The 23,588-nt window shown below is 44.5% G+C and overlaps 1 protein-coding gene across 1 annotated transcript in view; it reads left to right on the forward strand.

Annotated features, from left to right (window-relative positions):
• UPP1 (uridine phosphorylase 1) overlaps nt 1-21,579 on the forward strand; it is a 35,494-nt gene extending 13,915 nt beyond the window's left edge. Inside the window, exons 3-8 of the mRNA XM_044295323.1 lie at nt 7,941-8,067; nt 8,820-8,978; nt 12,659-12,773; nt 16,326-16,535; nt 18,448-18,594; nt 21,056-21,579. Of these exons, the coding sequence (XP_044151258.1) occupies nt 7,941-8,067; nt 8,820-8,978; nt 12,659-12,773; nt 16,326-16,535; nt 18,448-18,594; nt 21,056-21,195 (898 nt within the window). The 3' untranslated portion in view covers nt 21,196-21,579. The remainder of the gene's footprint in view (nt 1-7,940; nt 8,068-8,819; nt 8,979-12,658; nt 12,774-16,325; nt 16,536-18,447; nt 18,595-21,055) is intronic.
• Nucleotides 21,580-23,588: the final 2,009 nt, after the last annotated feature.

Raw genomic sequence — 23,588 nt, forward strand, 5'->3', positions numbered from 1 at the left:
CACCAGGGAAGGTAGTGAAGCCACACAAAGGGAAAAGCACACAAACACACTCACCTGTTACCGCCGGCAACGACATGCGTGGCAACCGTGTCTTGAAGAACAGCCAGCAGGCCGAGACACTGCCACCACATGCACACAACACCAGACGTTGCCGCGGACAACCGCAAGTGAAGGGAGGTGTCTAAGTGCATACAAAACATAACCTCGTGCACAACAAACAGACAAAGGAAGTGAACACAAACACATGTTGCCAAGGGCAACCGCATGCATGCCTGTTGTCCGCGGCAACCGCACCTGAGGCAAACCACTAAGTGCCCCCAGCTGCGGTTGACACAACACCAAACCGCGGGCAACTGCATGCGGCTCCCAAGGAGTCACAACCATCACCAAGGGTCGTGACAGTGGGATTCAGCTTCCCCATACAAGCTAATTGCTGGTTGCAAATAGTTTTGTCCTGGCCACACATTCCATTATGGATAACTCATGGTGGAGAGGAGGACAATGAGGAAGAGGAGTCTGAGCAGGGGTATTTGCCCTGAGTGCCACTGTAGCCAAGGCTACCACTGCCCGTTCCACCATTACCATGGCTACAAATGCCACTACTTCTACCACTACCACTACCAAAAACACAGCTATGCATGTTGACCACATCTCGGCCCGAACATCCTCCTCATGGCAGTCCAAACACTGACACTTCTGACACAAGTCATCAACAGAAATATTATCTAGTATCTTCTATAGGAGATGGGGTGGTGTTGTTTCTTAACTGATGATGACAAGGACATTTTATTGCTTCAGGATGCAGTCTGGCTGCCACAAAGAAGAGCGGGAGAAGGTGGATATTCTTGTTCTAAATGCTGGCCAGTTCTGTTTTACCACAGGCTCCAATGATACCACTGAAATAGAGCTCTGGTACCTATGTTTTTGTTTGAACGCCCACAACTTATTTTCATCCTGCATATCTTGCACATGGCAGTGGTCCCCTGTTTCTGCCTGAACCCTCTCATAGTTGTCAAAACACTGATGCTCCTCACACAAGTCATTAAGAGAAGGACTATCTTGAGTATCTTCAATAGCATGTGGGTTGTTGCCTCTTATTAGGAAAAAGAAGGTACCCCAATAAGAGGGGGCAGTGAAGACAGAGGTGATGCAAGTGAAAGGCTTCTCTAAGGCTGCAAGGTAGAGGATCGGGAGGAACTCACTGACCCCAGACTCAAAGGCATGGTATCAGACTCAGCGGTGACATCAATATCATCCTGCAGTGACTGAGAGGATAAGCCATTCATTCCACAATATCATCCTCTTTGTCCTTAATAATAATCTGGCATCTACCAGAAACGAGAGATTACTGTGGCCTGCAGTTACTACTACTATTACTACTACTGACCAGATGGTTGTTATTTTGCTACAGCCACCCACATTCTGTCTCTCTGCTGACGGGGCATGAGTCTTTTCCATTCTTCCATGTTCTACAGATTACAGGTAATCTGTGGAAACTATGAATGAATAAATAAATAAAAGCTGATTGTGCAGCTGATGACCCGAATTTTCTTCTACAAATTTACGAAATGACGCACCTTAATAATATATGTGACGTGCTTGCAATGTGGTTTACACGTAAATGTTAAAAGGGAGGGTTGCCTGGTGTGGAGATGACGCTTTTGCAAAAGTCACATATAGTAAATGTGCCATAATGCAGGTCTAATCTCATTTTTATCCCGAGGTCCACTAAATGTTGTAAAATTCAACCAAGTGTTGCAAGAAATGCTGCAATTCAACTAATTTCTATCTGGATTGATAAATGTCCCCTTTTGTCTTTACATTTCTTTGTACAATTACCGTATTTTTCGCCATATAAGACGCAGATTTTAAAGGAGAACAATAAGAAAAAAATATTTTTCATTACACCTCAGACCCCCAATGTTAATAAGACCCCAATAAAACCTCAGATCAGACCCTCAATAAGACCTCAGATCAGACCCCAATGTGAATGACCCCCAATCAGACCTCAGATAAGAGCCCAGTGCCTCTCATCAGCCCCCAGTAGCCTCATATCAGCCCCCAGCAGCCTCTCTTCAGCCCCCAGTGCCTCTCACCAGCCCCCAGCAGTGTTATATAAGCCCTCATTGCCTCTCACCAGCCCCCAGCAGCCTAAAATCAGTGATATTTCAGTCCCCATTTTTTGTCACCTGCCTCCAGAAGTGATATTTTATCCCTCATTTTTTGTCACCAGCCCCCAGAAGTGATATTTCAGCCCCATCATCCACATATGGAATAAAATAAAAAAAATCACTTACCTCTCCTGCTCTGGACGCCATCGCTCCTCACCGCCCACGCTCTGTTTTCATCCTCCTCCGTCTGCTGTGCTGTGAACTGGCACGCACAGCATGTGGTCACAGTGCGCCCTCACACTGTGCGCAGCCTTCACAGCTGACAGCCGAGGACCAGGAAGCGGTCAGTACAGAGCCTTCAGCGCTTCCCGAAACCTTCTGTACTAATGAAACGCTTCCATAGTATTTGACCCATAAGATGCAGGGGCATTTTTCCCCCATATGGGGTGAAAAATACGGGATATTGTGTTTAGATGACTGGTAACACTGTAAATTCTGTGAGGAACCCCCCAAGCCTCCTCAATTCTTACACAGCACCGTGGTCCAGGGTCCCCCATCCGCCCGTGTATTTCTTCTGTAAACAGTGGATGCTAGTGGCCACCTCATCAACGGCAATCAAGATCACAGCAGTCACATGACTTAGAGTCCATTTAACTGTACATTTCTGGCCGCATCCGCATCGGATGCAGACCTGTTCATTTCCATGGGGCCGCAAAAGATGCAGACAGCACACTGTGTGCTGTCCTCACCTGCACTTCTGTTCTGTGGCCCCGAAAAAAAAGATAAGTGGCAATTTTTAAGTGGCAAAATCTATTAAGTGGTTATTCATCAGCCAGCTACCCTGCTGAACTCCAGTGACCAAGGTTAGAGGCGTACATTCTGAAAATTTGCGGGAACCCGTGGTTAGAAACTTGGCAAATAGCTTTGCTTCAGTAATTGCTTTGTAGTTATGTTTCACAGGGGTGTAGTACAAATGTAAATCTAATCTAAGAGATCTAAGGTGTTCTTTATCATTGTACAGATGTAGCATAGCTAAAAGCAAGGGTTAATGCAGGGCTGGCTCCAGGCTCATGTGGGCCCTTGGGCGATAAATCCCAGTGGGCCCCCTTGAGGCATTTTTTTACATTTACATGTCCCTCTGTGGCTTCCACACGGTATAATGACCCCCAGTGGCCCCTATACAGTATAATGACCACTAGTGGCCCCACACACAGTATAATGACCCCACAGCGGCCCTCCATTCAGAATAATAACCCCCAGTCACCCCCCCATTCAGAATAATGACCCCCAGTAGCCCCCACACTGGGAGAATACTGTATGGAGGGGGCACTGGGGGTCATTATATTGAATGGGGGCTCTGGTGGTCATTATACTAAATGGAGGGTCAATGGGAATCATGATACTAAATGGGGGGCACTGGGGGTCATTATATTGTGTAAGGGGCCCTCACAGTGTAATGACCCCCCAGTGGCCCCCTCACATACCTCATATATATCATTGCTGGAGCGCAGGGGACCCGGCGGTCCTGTCATTCACTAACCGCAGCAACCTGCGCTCCTCCTCTCCTCTGGCCCGCTGCAGCAGTGAGACACACGTCATGATGTCACCCCTGGGCCAGGCCTGGAGGAGAGAAGGAGATGTGCAGTGATGCAGCTAGAACTGACTGGGCCCCCCAGCAAATTTTAGTACACCCCTCCCCAGTGGGTCACATCACGTTTTTTGATGTATACAAATGTGCAGCACTCCACGTTTTTGTATCCTGCAGAGTCCAGTAAAAAATGCATACGTTAACGTATATGTTTTTTTACAATGCAACTGTATGGTGAACGGACGGCACTGTGCGACATCAATCTAAGGCATCTGTTAACGCCTACATTTTTGGTATACATTAAATGGATGGCAAAAATAGGATGCCCTAGTGTCAGAATAAGCACCAGTACACAGCGGAGCAGCGTGGCAGAGAGGGGAGGCTGCCATGTACTGACAGAGCGCTACCTGGTCCCGGTGGTCAGGGGTGAGGACTGTGCTTCCCAAGGATCATTTATCTACTGGGAAATACAGTGCACAGTATAATAAACTAGAATCTATATACTATAAAGATATTAGCCCTACCCCCGAATAATAATACAATTAGGGTGTCATTTATTATATAGAAATATGTCTATATTAAGTGTATTTCTGTCTCAGATGTGGCGCAAAGGTCCTTAGCACCGCAATCTGTATCTTTTCCCGCTCATGCCAGGTCTAAAAAAAGTGGCGTGGGCAGGGAAGGGGATACAGTTACGGCCATACAGTTATTGGATACCACCGCCATACATTGATAAAACCACCATACAGTGACTGGATAAAGGGGTATAAGAGGGCACAGTACAGGGAATGACTAGGGGCACTGTACAGGGTGTGGTAAGAGGGCACAATGCAGGGTATAAAGGGGCACAGTACGGGGTGAGGGGCACATTACAGGGTCATGCAGACCATGTGTAAAACAAGGTGAATGGGTCAACGATCAATCTAAGCGATAAAGATGACTGTATAGACGGAAGTACCGTTACTATAAAGAGGGTAAAAGATATATATAATATCATATGCGGTATACAGTCATCTTTATCTCTTAGATTGATCGTTGACCCATTCGCCTTGTTTTACACATGTGAACTGGTAGCGTGCGGATTACAATGGGACTCTACGTAGAGCCGTTGCAAATCTGTGTATTATGTCAAGTTTCATGCGTACATCCACAGTTTTTATTTTTGATGATTTTATATTTTTATGTGTGTGAGGTACCTTAGTAAAACCACAATACTTTAGGCATGATATTTATACATATGAGAATATCGAACATGTGACCATATTATCTGATGTGACCGCGAGACTGTGGAGCATTTGGAAGCTTATGTTGTCCTCCTGACGATGTGATGTGTCCAGCCACATGATCGGGTGTGCGATCACATGATATGATCACATGCTCTAAGGTCCTTGGACATGCGCATCCTGATGATCGGCCTGAATGGATGATCACGTGATCGGAGTAATCAGGAAGGTCCTTCGACATGCGCAATGTAATGCTAGAGACGCCGGGACCCATGTGGATTGACCCCATCGTGCGCTCCTGCGACCCAGCTCATCACCTCCACTGAAGGTACACCTGTACACTTTTGGTTTTGAAGAAGACCCACACCTGTGTTAATAATTGTCACAATTAGATTATTTTGTATTATACATGATTAGGCTGAAACTGTCATGAGAAGGATTGACATCACATCACTTTATTGAGATTTGGAACAGGTTGTGATTGTACCAGCACACTGATAATACTGTTTGTATCAATATTTTTTTATATATTGTCTTTAATGAATGTACTTAATTTGTTGATTGTGTAATGATGTGAAGTTGCTTAAATATGCACACTGCACTGCCCACTGTCACTGCTTGAGAAAAATCCCATTGAGAGGGTTGAAACGTCGCATGTCTGGTGAATAAAGCCTTTTTCTACTTTTCTACAAAGTGCTGCGGATTTTTAATTTTTTTTTATATATACATATATATATATATATATATATCATTTATTTATTTATATGTGCTCTCTCTCTATATATATTTATTAATTATGAGTATATTATTTATAAGCGTTGGTGGTATAGTGTCTCTAAATATCCTTTTTGTAAAATAATTGCACCCCATTTCGTTGGTGGTTGTAGTGGCTGCATGCTTATCAGGCAAATACTTACCTAAATCAAGCATCCAGCGACGTCACCAGACTCTCCGCCTCCTTACCAGCGATGCCGGCGTCTTCTCTTCCGGGTGTAGGGCTGACGTCATCGGCACAGGCGCACTGAGGAAGGAGCAGCCAAGCGAGCGTCCTTCTCTCAGAGTGCCTGTGCCGAATGAGGACCGGTACGGCGCAGGCACAGGATTTGAGCAGGGATTGGAGCTTCTGCTCCAGCCCTGCCGGTCTCTCTCCTACGGCAGCATGTCCTGTGTAGAAAGGGCGTGTCTGAGTCTCTGCAGCAGCCGGCCTCATGTGACTCAGAGGGCCCACTAAAGGGGTACTGCGTAAGTGAAGTGACAGCAATGAGAGCTTCCATCTGTATTAATGTAAGTGCTCATAGCAGCTCAGTGGGCCCCCCAGGAGCATTGGGCCCTGGCACTTGCCCGTGTTTGCCGGTTATGACGCCGGCCCTGGGTTAATTCATTAAGTAAACAATGGCATGAACGCTTTAATTAACTTTTTCTGTGGTTTTCATTGGCTTGTGTCATGAAATTACACTGTGACAAGTGTTCTCACAGTTCCTTTTAAGCTGGCCACATACATTCTTCAATTATTCGGCTGACACCTATCTCCGCCATCTTCCCCATACACTTTTACATTCTGCATATGCTATAGGAAGAGCGGAGAAAACTGCTGCCAGAAATTTCTGGTGGCGGCTTATCACTCCGGAGAACATTACGGTCCAGTGGATATTTCTTTTCGCCAGTTCTTGTCTCCGCCGACATCATGTGTCGGGGTAGAGTTGGAAGCTCCCCACACACATCGTCAGCTGAACATGCTGTTCTTGGCGGGTTCGGCCAACAAAAGAATAAAGTGTATGGCCAGCTTAAGTTGTGCTACATCTGTATACCTTACAGATATACAGACATGAAGTGCAGTGCAGTCTGCAGGCAGCATGTTATAGACCAGGAGTCTGGAAAAGAATCAGCATTTGTAATTTATACAAATCTCAGCTTTTTCTGACTTCAGTTGTGCATTGGGGATGTCTGTCAGGATCTTTTCCCATAATAGTGGACATCAGCCTGCTCAGCTCCTTCTGTGCGTTAGCATGCTGCCTGCACATTGTACTGCATTTAATGGTGACAGGTTCCCTTTAATAGTAATCAACAAAACTTTCATTTGTCATATCCTTAAGTGGAAACTAAGTTGCTGGTCGTCTTGTGCCAGACTTGTCTACAGGAAACAGGCTACGCCAGTGAAGTCTGCAGCTTTCAGTAAACTTCTTGACTGGGAATTTTCAGAACTTGCTTTTCCTGTAAGACTGTTTCCAAGTAGTACAAGTCAGAGGTCAAGGTTTTGCTATTTTCTGTTCCTGGATGTCCTCATGACTGTACTGAAACTTTTCTTATATTGTTAGAGTAAGAACTGTTCTCTTTCTAGAAGACAATCTGTTACAGTAGGTCATTTGGACAGTAACAAGAATGTTTCCATTCTACAGCAAGTAAAGAGATTGAATATGATGAGGAATTGATAGACAAATTAGAGGGGTTCTCTGGGTTCAGAGCTGAAACATATCCCCTTCTTCCCCCACTGAGCCCCCCTGTTATGAGCATTGGAACATTTCATGTTCCAATGCTCTCCCTTGCCCAGTGCTGGATCACACAGGGCAAGGGGTTTTTTGTTTACATTTTACACTGCTAGGTCGGAGGCTTCTGCCTTGCTGTGTTCCCGGTGACATCACCGGCACTGATGGGCAGGCTGTAGCGCTGCCCTAGGCCGTTTTACAGGCTACAGCAGCGCTAAAGCCTACCCATTAGTGCCGGTGATGTCACTGGGCTCATTGCTAGGTGGAAGCCTCAGCCTAGCTTACCCATGAAGAGCCCGGTACAACAATGGATCTTCAGAAAAAGCCCTTGCGATTCAGCACAGGGCAAATGAGAGCATCATACTCCTGTCAGTGAGGAGTAGTGGGGGGAAGGGGATGTGTCCGGGTTCAGCTGGCAACCCCTTTAACTTACAGTGCTGTATGACAGTTCAGTATAAAGTAAGTGGTTATTTGTATGCAGCAAGGAAAACCCCTTCAATACTTTAATAAGAGTTATTATTTCTGCTTTTTTCAGGGTGCATTCACCAGGGTGCATTCACCTTTCTAATCCTCACCTGGAGAAAATGAAAGAAGACATATTATACCACTTTGATCTTGGAACAAATACACATGATTTGCCTGCCCTTTTTGGTGATGTGAAGGTGAGAGATGGCTAAAGCAATCATGAATGATCAAAAGTCTAATTGAAGGCTTATATCAACCCTCCCTTTTATTTTTTTGTTATCTTGTTTCCTGTCTAGTTTTTATTTCTATTTCCTGTAACATAATTAGTAAATTGTTTAAATTGAGTTGCAAATTGATGTTAATATGATAAAATCCTAAAGCTATTCTAAATTATGGTCATGATACTGCAAGAAAAAAGCAGTGCGGTATTTCCTCTTCCAAGAAAGGGTGTAAAAATGACAGTAAAATGTAAACTTTGAGCATACGCTAGAGTACAAAATATAAAAAATTATTAAGGTTACTTTCACACTAGCGTTCAGAGGGGATCCGTCTGCATTATATTGTCAAAAAATGTCTAAGTGTGAAATTAGCCTGAACGGATCCGTCCAGACTTTTACATTGAAAGTCAATGGGGGACGGATCCGTTTGAAGATTGAGCCATATTGTGTCATCTTCAAATGGATCCGTCCCCATTGACTTACATTGTAAGTCTGGACGGATCCGCTTGCCTCCGCACGGCCAGGCGGACACCCGGTGTCCGCCTGCTGAGCGGAGGCTGAACGCCGCCAGACTGATGCATTCTGAGCAAATCCGCATCCACTCAGAATGCATTAGGGCTGGACGGAGGCGTTCGGGTCCGCTTGTGAGCCCCTTCAAACGGAGCTCACGAGCGGACAGCCGAACGCTAGTGTGAAAGTAGCCTAACTCTACTTTGCCATTCTCTTTTCAGTTTGTATGTGTTGGAGGGAGCCCGTGGAGGATGAAAGCTTTCACTCAGTACATTGCTGGAGAATTGAATCTGGGAGACCCTAAAGATGATATTGCCAATATATGTGCAGGAACTGACCGTTATGCCATGTACAAAGTAGGACCAGTATTAGCAATCAGTGTAAGTTACTTGTATCACGCTAATCATGACCTGATAGAAATTGCTTATCTCCAACAATCCCTAGGTACATATGGTTCTAGCAAAGGATCTGCATTCTCTGATTGGACAGAAGATTAAACCTTTTTTTGGAACATTAATCTTGCTATTGTAACACAGCATTTGTGGCAGGATTAGATTTAAAGGAGAACTCTTACGGGTTCCAGAAGCTCTTCATAGAACCTTAAAGATGTTTTAAAAAGTGAGAAAAATAAAAAGCTAAATCCTGTGCTCTGTCACCTGTTTGAAGCTGTATTCACGTTAATGTCTAGATCCTAAATTCTGCTGTTTGGGTATAGTTTCTATTATTACAAAATAATTCGTGATTTCTCTGGTATTATTAGAGGATGTCTGTTGAAATCATAGGCATTCCACTTCTTCCATGGCGAAAGGCACTTTTTATAACTGCTCCCAGCTTTGGCTAATAGAAGGTAGTCCTGAGCAGTGATGGCCAGTTCGCAGTGTTCACCCGCGAACACATGCGGGCTGCCATCTTGACTCACAAGTCCGGCGATGCACAGGTAAGCCCTTACCTGTGCCGGGAGCCGGTCTGAAAAAAATGCGGTCACCGGGAGCAGGCAGTTCCAAGAACAGCCGCCGGGGGCCTTCATCGGGCTGTTCTCGGAACTGCCTGCTCCCAGTGACCGCATTTAGGGCTTAGCTGTGCATCGCCGGACTTGTGAGTCAAGATGGCAGCCCATTTGCACACTTTGTTTGCACAGTGAGAGTGGCCATTTTGTTTGATGTATTGAATCTCTTAGTTTCCAGTAATATGAAATCCATACAGTGCCAGCCACAGTGCCAGTAGAACCAGTAGTACCAATAGTAGTGCACACAGTAACACTAGCCAGCTGTACTTCACTGACTCAGTGGCAACAGTACAAGACATTTTTGTGGAAGAAGTAATCTTACTGATTGCTTATACAGTGATAGAAGCAGTATACGTAATGTATACCATTGTACACATATAGTGTCAGGACGGCAATGTTTACACAGCCAAATACAGTTCTACAGATTCGCAAAGCTCCAGATAGCAAAGTCTGCCTTATTTTGCTATAAATTCCCACTTCCTATATTGCTGTGCTGTAATAGGGACTACATACAAAATCTACCTGAATAACTCTAAGGGCTCATGCAACAGTACTTTTGGTCCGCATCTTATCCGCATTTTTTATGGGTCAGATGCGGACACATTCATTTCATTGGGGCCACAGAAGATGCGGATAGCATCCCGTGTGCTGTCCGCATCCATATGTCCGTTCTGTGGTCGCACAAAAAAAAAGAACATGTTCTATTCTTGTCCGTTTTGCAGTCAAGAATTTGACAAAGGGGGATGTGAGGATATGCAAAATACAGTATGCGCACTGCCGGAATGCGTGTTTTGCGGATCTGCAATTTGCGGATCTGCAATTTGCGGACCGCAAAAGCTGATACGGTTGTGTGCATGAGGCCTAAAGTTTTGTGCCATATTTTCCCACCTCTGCCTTCCAAGGTCTTGGGAAAGCTAAGTAACATACCATGTGAAGCAGTAATGAGGACTACTAAATATAAAATCTACCAAAAAACCCCACTCTTACTCCAAAGTTGTGTGGCTTTCAGGATCCCAGGAAAGCTGAGTAAAATGGCATGTGGCGCTGTAATAGGGACTGCTGGATACTTAATGTACCTAAATAAATCCCCATTCTTGCTCCCAAATTATGTGATATTTGCCTTTCCTGTCAGGATCCTGGGAAAGCTGGGTAACCATAGCATGTGGACATGTAATAGGGACTGCTGAATACTAAATGTACTGAAATAAATCCCCCTTCTAGCTGGCAAATTGTGCCTTAGCTAGTTATATGTGCTAGTTATATGACCTTTTAGGGTCTCGGGAAAGCTGGGTAATTTGTACAAACTATAGGTAATACTAAGAGTTGCATTTTCTCAGCAGTTTCAATGCACTTTACAGGCTATGGACTCCGTTACAGTCAGTGGGGACTAAGGCCTATCCCCTTCTGTGATCCCATTCTGGTGAACATTTTTATACTTTATTTTTTTTTTTTTTTTTTATGTGTTTAGTGTTTAGAGGTTTATTGTCCCTTTAAGGGGGACTGTAAATTGTAGTATATACTTGCATTGTCCATATTATAACAGTTCGGGGGCATTTTTATTTATTATGTTATGTTCACACAGTAAAATACACAGCTTAAAAACCAGTAGCAGATTAGTGGTTGAAAAAAGGTTATTTTTGCTGGTAATGACCACCTCCCTGATCTTCTTCTGGGCCCCGCTCTGGAGTGTGTCCTGACTGCATACAGCTGTCCAACATCAGGTCACAGTGCAATGCGGGCTGGAAGAAGAACAGGGAGCAGTGAGTGGCAGTGCCGTCTGGAGCAAGCAAGGTCAGTTTATTTTAATTTTTTTAACGTCTGATCTAAGGCTGACGTCTAATCTGGGTCTGATCTGAGTCTGATCAGGATCTGATCTGAGTCTGATCAGGGTCTGATCTGAGTCTGATCAGGGTCTGATCTGAGTCCGATGGGGTTCTGAGCTGAGTCCGATGGGGTTCTGAGCTGAGTCCGATGGGGTTCTGAGCTGAGTCCGATGGGGTTCTGAGCTGAGTCCGATGGGGGTCTGAGCTGAGTCCGATGGGGGTCTGAGCTGAGTATGATGTGAACAGCCTGCGGGTGAACAGCCTGTCGGATTCGTCCTGCTGCTAGTTCAAGTGTGCCCCCGGACTGCAGCTCCGTCCCCATTGACTATAATGGGGGCGGGGGCAGAGTTCTGGCAGCAGCGCACGGCGAGAGGCAGCCAGACTAAAACTACCACATGCAGTACTTTTAGTCCGGCTGCCTCTCGCCGTGCCGCCGCCAGAACTCTGCCCCCGCCCCCATTATAGTCAATGGGGAAGGAGCAGCAGTGCGGCGGCACACGTGAACTAGCGGCAGGACGGATTCGACAGGCTGCTCACCTGCCGGAACAGACTGCCAGATTCCCCTGCCGCTAATGTGAAAGTACCCAGAGGATGGTTGAAGTCTAATGGGGGTCTGATCTGAGTCTAATGGGGGTCTGATCTGAGTCTGATGGGGGTCTGATATGAGTCTGATGGGGGTCTGATCTGAGGATGATGGGGGCTGGGGTGGTCTGATGGGTGGATGATCTGAGGCTGATGGAGGTTGGTGGGTATGAGCTAAGGCTGATGGAGCTTGAGGGTCTGGCATCTGATCTGAGGCTGAGGGAGCTTGGAGGTCTGTCTGATCTGAGGCTGAGGGAGCTTGAAGGTCTGTGTCTGATCTGAGGCTGAGGGAGCTTGGAGGTCTGTCTGATCTGAGGCTGAGGGAGCTTGAAGGTCTGTGTCTGATCTGAGGCTGAGGGAGCTTGATGGTCTGAGTGTCTGAAATGAGGCTTAAGGAGCTTGGGTCTTATGAGGTTCTGATCTGAGGTCTGATGAAAAATATTTTTTTCTTATTTTTCTACTCCAACTCCTAGGTGCATCTTATAGTCAAAAAATGTGGTAGCCCTAATAGGGACTATGGTAGAGTTTTGTCTAAAGTAAAAATTATGTTAAGTGGAAAATAATACTTTTACATGACTTGTGTATTGTACTAATACATCTACAGGGTAAACAAACTTTATTTTAACTTCGTTCTTGCTTCTTTTTTCAGCATGGCATGGGTATTCCGTCTATTTCTATAATGCTCCATGAACTGATCAAATTACTATATCATTCCAAATGTACGGATGTCACCGTTATTCGTATTGGTACATCGGGAGGTATAGGTAAAATGAAATTTTTATTAATTACTTTTGATAATATAGAAAATGGATGTGACGAGGAGTGAATATTAATGTAAAGTCAGTGTATAACGTGAACTGATAAATACACCTACTTAAAGGGGTATTTTCATCTCAGACATTTATGTCATATCCAAGCATGTGTCATACATATCTGAAAGATCTTCTTGAGACCCGCACCTACCTCTAGAATGGGGAGTGCTGATCAGTGTAAATCCATCCTTCAGGCCCCAGCATCCAGGCTGTGAGAGGAGGTCCGGTTTACACTACAGCCAAGCTCACTGCGCTTCACTCTTTTTGTCACTCACATGGAAGTGAATGAGAGTTACAGAAACAGAATAGCACAGTGAGCTTAATGGGGCTGCAAGAGATAGCCAAACACTTGTATTCAGCTATTTACAGCAGTTTCTATAGAGTTGAATGGAGTGACAGAGCGCATACGTTTCCACTGCTCCATTCAAATGTGGAAACACAGTACTCCGTTCTAGTGATTGGTGGAGACCTCAGCAGTTGGATCCCCACTGATCAGACTCTGCCGTGGATAGAGGGTAAGCTGTTGTAGTGGGACAGCCCCTTTAATACATATGAGAATAAAACACCTACATACAGGAATAAACCAAAAGCTAAAGATTGAGGACATACATGTTTAAAGGGAACCTGTCATCAACTTTATGCTGCCCATACCAACGGTACAATAAAGTAGAGACAATTGAGTTGATTTCAGCGGTGAGTCACTCATGAGCGAAAAGTAAGTGGTTGCTGAGAACCAGCATCACAATCATTGCAGACTGGGCCTGGAAAAGAGTCAAATCTACCTGAGAAGACTCATGGTTATTCATAATCTCCTGCTCTCTCGCCCATCTACAGATGATTGGCAGTTCTCTCATAGAGAGGAAGGGATAAAACTAGGTAGAAGACTGTCAATCATCGGCAGGGAGAGAAGGAGATTATGAATAACCAGGACTCTTCTCAGGTGGCCATGACTCTTTTCCAGGCCCAGTCTGCAATGATTGTGATGTTGGTTCTCTGCAACCACTTACTTTTAACTTTTAAATGACAGACCGCTGAAATCAACTTACCTGTCTCTACTTTATTCTGCCGTTAGTATGAGCAGCATAAAGTTGATGACAGGTTCCCTTTAATAGACAAATAGATAAAAAGAATAGTAATTGTGATCCATAGCACGTGGAGCAAATCCCCATATTTATAACTGCTTAGGAGATGCAGCTTCCTTGGGTGTGTTGTGAATTGGTGCTGTCCCATTGCAGGGGTATTCTGGTTGTTAAAAGTTAGATCGTCTGGGGTCCTTATTGCTAGGACCTCCACTGGTCAGACATGTGAACTGCTGCTCTATTCATCTCTAAGGGAGTTCTGGGAATAGCTGAGCCCTGTACTTGGCTGTCTCCAGAACTCCCATAGAGATGAATGGAGCTTCAGAGCACTTGCTCAACCTGACTCCCTGTTTATTTTGGGGCACTCCGAAGGGGTACATGGTACTCCATTTTGTGATCAGTCGGGATCCTAGCAGTAGGACCCCCACCAGTCTAATAGATATCCCTTATCCCTTTTGCACCACCGTCAAGGTATCTCAGTGTGGCATGGGTTCCTACCACTTGACTACCTATAGTGTGTGAACACGGTCTGAGAGGTGCTAAGATACAACTTACAGCCAAGCTCCCACATACCTCCATAGTGAAATCACTCAGGTAGTGGGAGAGATGATAATGCTGCAAGGCCATGTGACACAGGCTACCAGGTGCAACAGAATGCTACCAGCAGTACGCAATGGCACATTCTAAACATATCAAGAAAAATAACAGAAATAAAGTGGCCTAAATGGGAGTAAATGCTCAAAAACCCCAAACACTGTGGCGTGTTTATAACCGGAAAAGCAATTCCTCTGCATGTGATCCGTTGCTAACGGCAATCCCCAGCAAACATTCATACAATGGAGGATGTGGGCAGCAGACCACATGCACCACAATGGCATCCTACACTAGATGGGATAATGTGTGGATGCAAATATAAAAATACATAAATCACTGCGAAAGGTGCACCATAATGATATGCAACTGACAACTCTGGCTAATCCCTCAAGCTGATGTTAAGAACTGAGACTTTAGCCAATGTATTCCTGTCAGGAACACATCTCTTTTGCACCACCGTCAAGGTATCTCAGAGTGGCATGGGTTCCTACCACTAGACTACCTATAGTGTGTGAACACAGTCTGAAAGGTGCTAAGATACAACTTACAGCCAAGCTCCCACATACCTCCCTAGTGAGATCACTCATGTACGTGGAAGAGATGATAAGGCTGTAAGCCCACTACCTGAGTGATTTCACTATGGAGGTATGTGGGAGCTTGGCTGTAAGTTGTATCTTAGCACCTCTCAGACCGTGTTCACACACTATAGGTAGTCAAGTGGTAGGAACCCATGCCACACTGAGATACCTTGACGGTGGTGCAAAAGGGCTCCGATGTGTTCCTGACAGGAATACATTGGCTAAAGTCTCAGTTCCCTAACCTTCAGCTTGAGGGAGTAGCCAGAGTTGTCAGTTGCATATCATTGTGGTGCACCTTTCGCAGTGATTTATGTATTTATATATTTCCATCCACACATTATCCCATCTTGTGTAGGATGCCTTTGTGGTGCATGTGGTCCCGCTGCCGACATCCTCCATTGTGTGCATTTTTTCTGGGGATTGCCGTTAGCAAAGGATCACATGTAGAAAATTGCTCCCTTGGTTATAAACACTCCACAGTGTTTGGGGTTTTTGAACATTTCCTCCCATTTAGGCCACTTTATTTCAGTTAGTTTTCTTAAAGTATAACTAAAAAAGAACTAGCAGAAGTAACATATAAAAGGGCAGCACCTTGGCACTGGGGTCCAGGGTTCTGAATCTGACCATGTACAACATCTGCATAGAGTCTGTATGTTCTCCCCTTGTTTGCATGGGTTTCCTCCCACACTCCAAAGACATACTGATAGGGAACTTACATTGTGAGCCCCATTGAGGACAGCAAGCAACAATCATGTATGTGGACGGCATATAGTCCCATCTCGCCTTAGAAACTACAAAGTGGAATAAACTCTTTAAAGGGTTATGCAAGAATGGGGGGTGAGGAGAGAAGATTACTTACCTTCTTCACGGTGCTAGCTCCCCACTCCCTCTTCTCCCAACTGGTGATGCTCCGCTTTGATGTTAACATCCAGTATGACATTGCCTCGGCCATTTCCTGGCTGTGGCAATGACCGGCTCCCTTTACTCCATGAAAAATAGTCACATGACGCAAGCGGATCCGGCCAGTGATTGCCTGTGGTGATGTCAAACCGGATGTTTACCTGAAGGTAGCCCAGCAGAACATCACAGGCCGGGAGAAAAAGGATCGGGGAGCCAGCGCTGGAAAGTAATGTTTTCTATACAGGTCCGGTAAAGTGGTCACCCATTCCTGCACAACATCTTTCAGTTCCACCATCCAGGATTTCAATCTTACTGTCTCCAGTTTGTGTAAGATGTATTGTTTTTTTCTTTAGGTATTGATCCAGGATCTGTGGTGATTACAAGCCAGTCTGTGAGTCCTTGTTTTAAGCCAGAGTTTGAGCAGATAGTCCTTGGGAAGACAGTGATCCGTAGTACAGAACTCAACAAGGACTTGGCACAAGAGCTGGCTCAGTGCAGTGAGGAGATCAATGAGTTCAATACAGTCATTGGAAGCACCATGTGCACACTGGATTTCTATGAAGGTTTGTGTAATATTTTTAGTTATTATTGATCTATTGGTAATATTATGTGAACCTATCATAAAATACAGTCAGCGTCCTTAGCATACTTTACACGGATCTCATTTTCTGGGAAATCTTTTGCTTGCATCAGTTAGAAATGTAAAAAGAGCAGAACTTTACAGAGTTACAGCATAGCTCTGTTCAGTTATCATTAAAGGGATTTCAAGGCGTGCAATCCTCAGAATAGCTCATCAATATCTGATCAGTGGGGGGCCGGCTCCCAGTACCCCCCGCCAATCAACTGCATGAGGAAACCACAGCAATTCATTGAATGCTGCAACCTCTTCCTGGGCCAGTGAGGTCCCATTCATCAGTTACATGGCCTATGAATGTGAATGGGCCTTCACTGCAATGCCAAGCACAGCCACTATACAATGCATAGTTTTGTGATTGGCATGTTATGAGGAGGGCACAGCACTCACCAGAGCCGATCAGTGAGGTTGCCAGGAGACCCCCACTGATCAGATATTGATGACTTATCCTGAGGATAGGTCACCAATATTGTACTCCTAGAAAACCCCTTTCAAATAATTCTTTCTGCTTCATATATCAGAGGACATAGAAGAAGAGTTATGAAATCTGTCTAAAGAAAAACGAGTCTGTTGAAACCAGTCAAGCAACTCTCATATTTTAGGCTCACTGTAAGAAATGAAAGCTGTGCCATCATTGTTGAGAATTTGTAGTAATTCCTTAAGGTCGGTATCAGATGGTTTTGCGTGGTCTGACAAGAATGGACCTTATGCTTCTCCCGGAGGACATCTGACCCAAAATCACAGCATTATAGTGAATTATGATGCTGTCATCTCCTGACGAACTGCGGGTGATACAGCACAGTAGATCTGCGGTCAGATACCAACCTAATGTTTTATTAGCCCTTGGGCTGGTATTACACACTACATTTTTTGAAAAACACCACCAGTCAAGTGAATTCCCAAGGATTGGGAAATATTAAGGAAGGACTTCTGCTTCATTCTGGACCCAGTTCTTGCATTGGTTTAACGAATTGTATTAAAAACTACTGTGTGTGATACCACCATTAAATAGGTTTTGATATTGATGGTCTATTATCGGGATAGGCCATCAATATCAGCTGTCACCTTGTAGCTCTGGTGCCGGCTTCCATTGAAGTGCATGGGAGAAGCTCCATCTACCACACAACACAAGAGGCTGTGTAGTGCCAGTGCCGGGGCAGTACCTGCTGATTGGGGTGGTGCAGGAAGTCAGATTCCCACCAATTTGATATTGATGTCCTATCCTGAGGATAGCCTCGATTTCATAATCCTGGGCACATATATTAGGGTGGTATTTTGCATCAGCATTTGTAACAAACAGAAATGGAGCCTAAACGAGAAAAACTATTATGGAGAGATTTGTGCCTCTCTGTGTTTTGCACCGTCTCTTGATTTTGGCTTGCAAATTCGAATGCAGAATATTAAGGTAAATATGCATGTATGAAAGAGTCCAAATACTGTAGATAGGCCTAGATACATTTCTGTGATGTTAAGGGTCGTTTTCCATGAGGTAGTCACAATGCAGCTGTCGTATGCAGACGAATCCTCACCCACTGCAGCAGCCGCACAGATTTGTGGGTTATTGCCCTCAAAATTGTGAGTCCATTATCGCTGGAGGTGAACAGGATTTGTCCGTATGCAGCAGACATCAGGTGGAAAGTCAGTATAAGGCCAGTTTCACACAATCGTGTTCATTCCCGGAAACACTCTCTGTATGAGAGCAGTATTTTCTGGGCTGAACACTGCTCCTGTGACACAAACTCACCACATTATAATAATTTATATTATTATATTATGAATGCCCATGTTACTAGGAGAGGAGCGCTTCTGAGCTTTGTTTTTGCAATATTTTACACCAATAGGTCAAGCACGTCTTGATGGAGCAATCTGTTCCTACACGGAAGAGGAGAAGATGCAGTACTTGAAAGCAGCGTATGAGGCTGGGATAAGAAACATTGAGATGGAGTCCTCCGTGTTTGCAGCAATGTGTAATATCAGTGGTCTGCGAGGTACAGTCAGTGTATTTGATCTTAATTATCCAGTTAAAGGGGTTGTCTCATCTTGTCGTTACTAAGGCAAGATGAGACACAGTCCCAACACCACCCGGCCGGGATGCAGCAGAGCACTTTGGCTCTCGATGTTTCCATAGCTCCCATTGTGGTGCATGAGAGCTACAGAAACAGTACAGCACAGCAAGCTATGCTCTAACTAATGAGTATGAATGAGTCCACATCCGTTAGGCTATTTTGCTGAACGGGTGCAGAGCCATTCATTTCAGTGAGGCTGCAAAAGATGCAGACAGTGCACCATGTGCTGTCCGCCTCCGTGATTCCGTTCCGCGGAAAAGATAGAACATGTCCTATTTTTGTCCGCAATCTCGGACAAGAATAGGCATTTTCTATTATGGTTGCGGCCATATGCGGTCTGTAAATTGCAAAACGCACATGGCCGGTATCAGTATTTTGCGGATCTGCAAAGCACTACGGCCCTCTGAATGGGCCCTTAGGGACACAACATAACTTGCTATTTTGCTCTGTTTCTGTAGCTCTCATGTAACGCAATGGGAGCCACTGAAACAGCAAGCACCATTGCACTCTACTGTTTCCCAGCCGGCTGGTGGTCGGGACTGTGTCACGGCTGAGGATGGGGAAAACCCTCAGCCGTGCGATGGCAGAAGATGTTAGAGGCGGCTCGGCCAGGACGACAGAATTAGGGAGCAGGTCACCTCCTATCGCTTCCCTAATCTGACCCTGACTCCTAACCATATGAGCAAACCCTGATGGTGGGAGGGCTCATACACCGGAAACCTTGGGGTCCCTGCTAGCCCTCAGGATTGCCATGGAACAAGGAGCAGGGTAAGACTCCTGTTCCTCCTAGGCACGGAGGAACAGGAGTCTCACTGGCCAACCTGCAAGGGGATAAGAAGATAAATAGCCTATGGATATGGCAGGAGGATGAAAAGCACTTCCACACCTACCTGCCACAGACACACTGACTGGATCCCGTGCTATACAAGCTAGTGTCCACACCCAAACATAAAAGGACACAGCACACACACAAACACACAGGAACCCAGATCCATAGGTGCATAAAATAAGAAAAGGAAAACAACAACTAAGCATCACATATAACATTTATGACCACAAGGGTGGCCCTCACTGGCAGATGGTATATAAACCAGGAGGATGACTCCAGCAACATGCCTGGAGTACCCCTCAGACCTCTGCTCTCAACTGAGGCTAAATAGCCCATGTAGCCACACCCACACAGACACACCCAGTGCTCACCCAATTAACCCTTCTCACACCAGGGAAGGGAAGACAGCCACATAAAGGGGAAAGTGCGCACATAACTAAAACCCTGTGCACACCAGACATACAAAAGACACACCTAACAAAGACAGGTTGCCAGGTGCAACCGCATGCACGTTGCCGCAAGCTGCCTAGCACCAGCTCAGGCTGCTATACTGCAACACACAAAATAACAAATTGTTGCCCGCGGCAACCACAAGTGAGGGAACAAACTAGCGGCCCTCACCTGTGGTTGAACAACCAAACCAAACCGCAGGCAACAGCTTGCGGTTCAGGAGTCACGACCATGACCATGGTCGTGACAGACTGTTTCTCATCTCCCCTTAGTAACGGCGAGATGAGACAACTCTTTTAATATCATACAAATTGCTGACTTACAGCAAACTGATGAATTATAATGTGTCCATAGAATTATAATGTGTCCATAGAAAGCTCAGAAATTGTTCTGACACATGTTGTTATTCCAGGGTACTATAAACACACGCATTAAAACAGAGGCCTCAGGCTGCAGGACAACAGGTCCCAGCATGACCTGACATAAACATAACAGTGCCATAAAACCAGTTTAGAAAAAGCATGATGTAGTTGTTCAAATGATTGTTCATTTAATAGCTCTGTCATCCTCCTCTCCCTTAAACATGCGTGCTAATTTCAGAATCTCCCCTGACAGCAGTTGGTATTCAACAAAGGATCAGGCACGGTAAAATCCGACACCCGAAACCCCCTATAGTTGGCTTATGTATTATACCCTTAGACGGTCTGTCACCAGTTTCAGCTATATGTTTCTGGTATAATATAAGCATGATCTAATCTGGCATCTCTGTACCGGGCACTATCTATATATTTAGCAACTTATTTTGTTATTTTCTGCAGACTTTGGCTACGTACACACCTAGCCAAGTCTATAGCCATGTCCGTGTATGCATTGGTGATTGTGCCTTACGTCCTGCTGTATAAATGCAAGTTTGTTCCTAAATTATAAAACTGAAAAGTTATCAGTAAGCAATGATTAGAATGTGACTGTCCTAAAGGCCATGCTTTCACAGCTCTGTAGGGTGGCACCTTTTTTGATCAGCGTGATTACCCAATGAAGCAGATTGATATAATTCTGTATGCATCGCCTGTGGTGCGTTACTAAACACCAATGATGTCATTTCAGCTGCGGTGGTTTGTGTTACACTTTTGAATCGCTTGAATGGAGACCAGATCAGCAGTTCTCATGATGTCCTGGTAGAGTATCAACAAAGACCTCAGAAGCTGGTTGGATACTTTATAAAGAAACGTTTGTCTCAGGTTTAAGTCTGGACTATGCTTGTCACATAATGTGTTAGATTGTCATGTCCAGGGTGTTTTGTAGAGATAGCCATGTACATTGTGCACACACTGTTATATAACATTGCTTAGGGGTAGTCTCAAGAGACAGACCATTTTTAAATGTGGCCACCATGCTGATCGACGGAGTCTTGCTCTTCGATACCTCTGACAAACAGCTGATTCTGCTAGGGGAGCCGCAGCCAACAAGACTTTACTGTAGGGAAAATTTAGTGTTACATGGTGGCCATTAGGGATGAGCGAATCGACTTCAGATGAATTAATTTGTACTGTAAAATAACATTTCAAGAACTCGGGTTCGGTTCCAAGGTACCACTTGAAAGGTACCACTCGGGATATGTTTTTTTACAGTACAAATTAGTTGATGAAGTTATTACACGAAGCCTCGTGAGACTTCGCAAAGCAATAACTTCAGCTCATCGGAGCCAATACATTCTAACACTGTACGGAGCTTCTTCTCTGTACAGTATTGGAACAAAGTTTTATCCAAATCTACGTTGAATGTGTCATCCGAAGTCGATTCGCTCATCCCTAGTGGCCATTCCCATGAACATTTGTCCGTGTAATCCAGGGACAGCTCAAATCAGTCAAAAGGGGAGCTTTTCTGAGAGAGCAGCTCTCTGAACTCGCTCATAGAAGGGAGTCCTGTGCGGGCGATCTGCCTCTATGATTCCCAGGACATGCATTGGTCTTCATTAGAAAACCCCTTTAAATGCATTGTACACTATTACAACCATTTTAATTGCACTAATGCATGTAATGCAAGAAATCACAAAACAGTTCTGCAAATATAATTGATGAAAGGGGTTGTCCGAGAGTTTAATAATGATGACCTATCCTTGGGGTAGGTCATCAGTATTTTATTGGTGGTGGTCTGACTCCCGGATCACCCGATGATCAGCTGTTTGTTGAGACCGCTGTGCTTCATGAGGGCTGCAGCTTCTTCCTAGGCCAGTGATGTCACATTCATCGGCCATGTGGCCTGGACACAGCCTATATCATTTCAAGTGAATGGGCCTGAGCTGCAGTACCTAGCAAAGCCACTATACAATTGACGGCATTGTGTTAGTAAGCTGTGAGGAGGTCACAGCACTCACCAGAGCATTGTGGCCTTTTCAGTCAGCCGATCAGCGGTGGTGCCGGTGTTGGGCCCCACCGATCACGTACTGATGATCTTTCCTAAGGATACGTAATCAATATTAAAACTTGGATAATCCCTTTGATAAAATGTATTGTTTTTTGTCTACAGCTCGCGTGTTACTGCTTTCCATCTGAACTTGCCTTCCTATTAATATAAAGATTAGAGAACACATGACTAGAGGATCTGACTAAACATAGGGCTTGAATGTATTGGTGAAAACACATAGTTGTGCATTGGAGCTGTATACACAAAAAGGAAGTTTTTAGATTATTTGGAGAAATAAGAAGACTGCATCAAAACTGTACATACCAATTGAAGGGGTTGCTCAACCTCCAAAAAATTTGAAAGTGTCAGGAAACTACATAAAACAGCAAAAAAAACTCACCTCTTGAAAGCCCCTCAGTTCCAGCACCTCTGCTGAGTTTACATGACCACAAACAGAATATCATCACTTCTGGTCCCTTGAGAACCAGAAACATTGGCGACAGGAATCTTGTCGCTGAAACAGAGGGGATTTCAGAAGGTGTTTTTTTCTTTGCTTCGTGCAGTTTTCTGGCAGTCACACATTTATATTGCAGGTTGGACATCCCCTATGGCTTCATCCAGCTTATGGTTGTTTATGTCTTAAAGGGAATCTGTCATGACGATCTTGGACTATTATCTGCAGTATTACATGAGTCCACATCGCTACTTTTTATTTTTCCCGCTGTCCCCCGTTCCCCACTGTCACTGTTAACCTTCTCCTGACATGGCAGTTTTCAGTTTTTGCCTTTTATTGCATACTATGTAGCGGGAAGCTGGAAAAAATCCAAATGAGGTCTAATTAGGAAAAGTTTTATGGGTTTTGTTTTCATGGCATTCTCTATGCAGTATACGATAACTGAGTCAGTATGATTACAAAAACACCACATTTATATAGTTTTCTTTCTTTATATAGTGTTTTAATACTGAAAAAAATAAAAACTGGACTTTTTTTTTCTTCTTCTTTTCATTACCATATTCTGACCCCCATTATTTTTTATAGTTATGGAGCTATATGAGGTCTTATTCTTTGCAGGACGATCTTATTGATAACATTTTGGAGTGTGTATGACAACTTTGGCTTTTTTTTATTTTTTACCTTACACCATTTGCCATATGGGATGCATATTTTTTTAATAGTAGGGGCATTTCCTGACGTGATGTTATTTTTATTTTGAGGAAAAAGGTGATTTTATTT

Source organism: Bufo gargarizans, chromosome 5 (assembly GCF_014858855.1).
Source record: "Bufo gargarizans isolate SCDJY-AF-19 chromosome 5, ASM1485885v1, whole genome shotgun sequence".
Taxonomy (NCBI): domain Eukaryota; kingdom Metazoa; phylum Chordata; class Amphibia; order Anura; family Bufonidae; genus Bufo; species Bufo gargarizans.